Genomic DNA, 5,000 nt, shown 5'->3' with positions numbered 1-5,000 from the left:
GAAGGAACGGTACCTGTCGACGACGTTTGCGCGGAAGTTCCGTGCATCTGGCCGCCAACTTTTGCACTGACGGTCGCCCCTCCTGCCGAGGATTTGTTTTGAGAATTCCGCCCTAGCTTTTCACGATCACTCCCGGCCGGTCCACTATAGCCAACAGTAGCGGGTACTGCTTTATGTGTCGTAGCAGCAGCCGCGCTGGTACCCATTAACGAAGGTGACGGGGATGCTGATGTTGACGACGATGCAGGTGATGAGGAGGACGACCTTTGCAGAGGTGTTACGCGACCGCTACCATGGCTAACGATCGTAGGACCGCTACCCGTTGCGCCAGCAGCACCTGTTGTTGGAGAGTTGGACACTGTAGTAGTACATTCGGCTGCTGAGCTTGCCATGGTCGCTTTGTACGAGGCAGTAGTCGTCGTAGCGCACGAAGTAGCATTTGCAGCCATAGTATTGGAAGTAGTAGTAGTAATACTAGCGTTGTTGATAGTGGTAGAGATGATAGTAGTAGTGGTGGTAGTAGTAGTAATAGAAGCAGGAGTAGAATTGGTAGAAGTAGTAGAGGTATCGCTAGTAATTTGGACAGTGGAAGTAGTGGTTGCATTGCTAAAGGTGATGGAAGTTGTTGAGCTGGATTTGGAGGTTAGTTTAGAGTTTCGAGCTTTACCCGCAATTTCGATCAGCGGTTCGTCACTGTCCGAAGAATCGACCACCACTGTTGCCGGTGATGCGGTCGCTGCTGCTGGTGCTGCTGCGACGGCTGCTGCCGCTGCTGCTGCTGCTGCTGCTGCTGCCGCCGCTGCTGCAGCAGCTGCTTTCCGCGACATTCGTCCTTTCGCGATCGACTCTGTCGATCTGCGCTGGTGCACCTTGCCCCCAGTGGACTCTTGAGATCCAGATGATCCAACAACATTGCTGGTTGACGATCCTGCACTCGCTGTCGCTGCCGCCACGGCTTTGCGCGACTTTTTCGCTCGCGTCGGTACAAAGTCATTCTCGCTGATGGTGGATTGTGTCGAGCTTTCCGAACCTTGGCGTTTTCGCTTGTTGCTAGCTGGAGTAGCGGTCGCCTTGGCCGGAACAGATGCACCAGTGCCCTTGGGACTTGTTCGTTCATTAGTACCGCTACTGGCTGTCGTCGCTGGGGACGCGGATGCAATCGAGCTGCCGCCAATCGTAACAGAGGAATGTGTATGATGGATCCCGGATTGCCTGGCCGGGATGCTACCGTTACTTCCGCCTGTTGCCGCCGCACACCCTCCTCCTCCTGCCACTTTTGTCGTTGGGACGGTAGACCCTGTGGTAGAAGCAGTTGCTGGGATGCTCGTCGCCTCCGTAGCTGCCGCAGCCAGAGGGCTTTGGCGAGTAGGAAGCTCCAGCGGACTCTCAAGCTTGCTCGAAGCCCTAGTACGTATTCGATGCTCTCCGCTGTCCGTATGAGATGGAATTTCGATCGAAAGTTGCGTCAACATTTCCTTGCCACTCGCTTCCGAATCAGCTTTACCCTTCGGTTGGCATTCTTCAGCCACTGCTGTCGATACCACCGAGGCAGAAGTTGAGGATACTGATGGTGGTGGTGCTGGTCCTTGTGAGACATCATTAGACTGGGTCGATGATGCTTCATCTGCAGTTCCGGTCGACTGTTTTGAATTTTCTTCTACAGTCAACGATTCTGGAGCTGGTGATGAGGAAACTAGCGTTCCCGAATTCAGCTGCTCTTCCGTTTCTAATGCAGCAGCTTCACCTCCACTGTCGACACTCGAGCTTCGGGAGGCGCTGGAGTTCCGTCGTGATCTATTTTCCACAACCGCCCCACCCGGATGACTACCATCGCTGGCTGCAGCAGCCGTGCGTCTTTCGCGAGCCTTTCCACTGGAATAGCTGTACAACGGTGGTTGCTCGTGGCGTGGTTTCAGCTCGATCAATGGTTCTCCGGTTGCCGGACTTTTCGGTTCAGCTTTCACTTCGCTACTAGCAGTCGCAGCAGCGGCCCCCGGTGTCACTGCTGCTGACAACGGCGATGTTGGCAATACGCTTTCAATCTTCACGCTATTCACAACGGCTACAATCGGCGTTGGCGAAATGTTGCGCATCTCGGTAAGGGCAGCAGTGGCAGAAATTACCACAGCTTGCTCGTCGGAAGATTTCCTCAAACCCTTCTTTACACTACTAACGATAGCCTCCTCGGGATCAGACTTAACTAAGTGTTGTTTACCATCAACTAGTATCATTACTTTACTATCACATTCGCTTTTCACACTAGGACTATCCTTACTATTGTTGTTGCTGCCGCAATCCCCATCGGCTAAGAGTTTGACTGCGTTTAGCTGCTGTTTCCGATCCTCCAACTTAACCACCTCCGTCAGGTCCGTATGGTTGCTGTTGATCTCGACTGTGGGCCCCTTCACTGGCGGTGCAATGCAGTTTGCTACTGCCAAGGGCTGTTTATTTTTTACCTCGGAGATCTCGTCCCGTTCCTCTGTCGTTCTGCGCTTCACAGTGATCGATTGTTTCGGTTCCACTGTTTCTACTACGTCCTTCTCCAGGATGGCTTTGGACGTTTCATCGTGAATCTCGCTGTGCAAACTATCCTCCAGCAAACCGTTGTCAGTAACAACCAGCGACTGATCAGCATCGATGTCATCTAGAATCTTGCTCAAATTTGCTCGATCTAGCGTCTCGGGATCAGGCTGTTGTTGCAGCAACTTCCGGAGCGTTTCCGATCGGACTACCGACAACTGGTGTTCGCCATTCAGTTTCGCCTCGCCGTCGTTCAACCCTTCCATCTTAGCCAGCACCGCTTCGATGTCTTGGTAATCGTCTTCCGGCGTATCGCCGATCTGTAGCATCTGTTTGCCATCACAGGCTACTTCACTGCCACTGGAGCTACTACTACTGCTGCTACCGTTCGTACTGCTGTTGCTGCTTACGCTGCTTGCCCCGCCGCTCCCACCAATCCCACCATTGGCGTTCCTTCCCTGCGGACTGAGGGAAGACAGCTGGTGGGGGCTCTTCTCTGAGAGGGCGTCCATCGATTCGATGCCACTGTCTTCACCCTGCGCCTGAGATCCGGGTGAACCGCGCACATTGCCGTGACCGAGGAGGTGATGGTGGTTGACTCCTCCTATAGCTACCGCAGATGCCGCAGCCGCTGCTGCAGCTGCCGACACGGCCGCTGTAGTCATCACTGTAGACGAGCTCGGCGTCGTTATCGATGTGGCCAACGTCGCCGAGGAACCAGTCGATGGAGATGACTTTCTACTGTCCACTGCTTTCAGCTCTTCTTCTTCCTGCCGTTCCTTATTCGGTTCTTCTGCTACCGTCGATGTATCTTTGCCAGAGAGCGCATTCGATTCCGCTCCGTCTGCGAGCAACTGCTCCGGTGGTCGATTGTTACTATGATGTTCTTCCTCTATGTGATAGTTATGATGATGATGATGATGATGATGATGATGCTGATGATGATGATGATGGTTCACTAACGGTGAATGCTCGCTACCGTCATCCTTGGAGGTTTGCACACTTGAGGTAGATGATGTGGTTGTGGTTCCTGCCGTCACACCTTTTGCCTCCTGCGAGACAGCTGTTGCTGCTCCCGGTGGTGACGTTGGCGAAGCAGGCGTGTCAGTGGATGCTGCAGCAACGCTGCCATCCGCCATCGGCGAGTCGGCGGCAGTAGATTCAACCCCACCCGGTGACGACGAAGATTTTGCTTTGATGGTGAGATTTTTGTGACTTTTTCCATAGTTACTGCTATTATTGTTAATATTGTTGTTGTTATTGTTGTTGATGATGATGCTACTGTTGCTGATTAGAGCCGTCGAAGTAGTTGCGGTGAGACTGCTGCTGCTGCTGCTGCTGCTACTACTACTACTACTACTACTACTGCTCATTCCAGTACCGTTACTGCTGCTATTCGCACCGGAGCTTTTCGAGTTTTTTGTGGCATTTGTGGCAGAATTCAACGGAATCACCGTACCGACGTTCGTCGAACCGATCGGTCCGCTAGTCGAGGTGGTGATCAAGGATTCGTAGATATCGTGAATTTCCTGAACACCGGCCGTTACAGCCGTAACCACGGTTCCGGAACTATCGGAGCTGGCCGACGACACAGGGACATTCCCTTCAGGTTTATTGGCATCGCTGGCAACAGTACTGGTGGTCGTGATCATACTCGCTGTACCATTGCTCAACCGCCGCTTCTTCTCCGGGCACACGATCCCGTTTGGACTATGGTTGGAGGAGGGCGCCAGCGCATCAGCGGCTGTGCGCTTATTCGGCGTTGGTGCACATGACACTCCATCGGAATCTGTGCCAGTTACCGATGTGATTGGACCAATGTGATTCTGTTGATGAACATTCGAGGGTGGACTTGAAGCGGTTGATGAGCTACTGTTCGACGCACTGCTGTTACTGTCAGTAAGGTTTCCTCTTTTACTGAAAGCTGAAACGACTTTTGAAGGAGGAGCACTGTTACTGCTACCGCTGCCTCCGTTGTCACTGCTGTCATCTTCGCCACCGCTTTGACTTTTCTTCCGATCCTTTCGCGCGTTCTTTATCACAACAGAGTTCTTCCCTCGCAAGCTGATGTGTAGTGGTGGCACTCGCAACTCCTCGCCAGCGGGAGAGGGATTCTGAACGTTGCCGGCGGCAATGGTGGAATTGTTGGGTGAAGCGCTACTGCCACTAACAAAGGGTTGCTGAGTTGCGACCGTCGTCATAGCCGTCGTACTTGGTGTCGTTGCCAACGTACCTGATGCGATGGTGTATTTATCCATTAAGCTGCGATTATTGTTGCCACAGTATTGCGAAATTGCTTGATGAGTAACGTTGGTTGGAATCGACATCGTTGAACCGATTTGATCGCTAGCAGTAGTTCGGTCGACCGCCGTAGAGGCATTCGTAGTAGCTACAGTGGTTCCCACGTTCGAAGACGACTGAAGGTTGGTGGAAACCATGGTCCCGAGAGCAGTTCGCCCAGCGGCGCCAGGAACAGTCGT

General features: G+C 53.0%; 1 protein-coding gene across 2 annotated transcripts in view; it reads right to left on the bottom strand.

Annotated features, from left to right (window-relative positions):
* Nucleotides 1–5,000, bottom strand: part of LOC126577887 (mucin-19-like) — a 15,496-nt gene that overhangs the window by 2,615 nt on the left and 7,881 nt on the right. Inside the window, exons 4-5 of one of the 2 annotated variants that reach the window (XM_050239917.1) lie at nt 668–5,000; nt 1–337 (exon numbers count right to left, since the gene is read on the bottom strand). The exon at nt 1–337 is cut by the window's left edge and continues 674 nt beyond it; the exon at nt 668–5,000 is cut by the window's right edge and continues 3,242 nt beyond it. In XM_050239917.1, coding sequence (XP_050095874.1) covers nt 1–337; nt 668–5,000 — 4,670 coding nt within the window. The other variant, XM_050239908.1, reaches the window with a different exon arrangement.

This window comes from Anopheles aquasalis, chromosome 2 (assembly GCF_943734665.1).
Source record: "Anopheles aquasalis chromosome 2, idAnoAquaMG_Q_19, whole genome shotgun sequence".
NCBI classification, from domain to species: domain Eukaryota; kingdom Metazoa; phylum Arthropoda; class Insecta; order Diptera; family Culicidae; genus Anopheles; species Anopheles aquasalis.
This window is presented reverse-complemented; position numbering and strand designations above follow the sequence as displayed.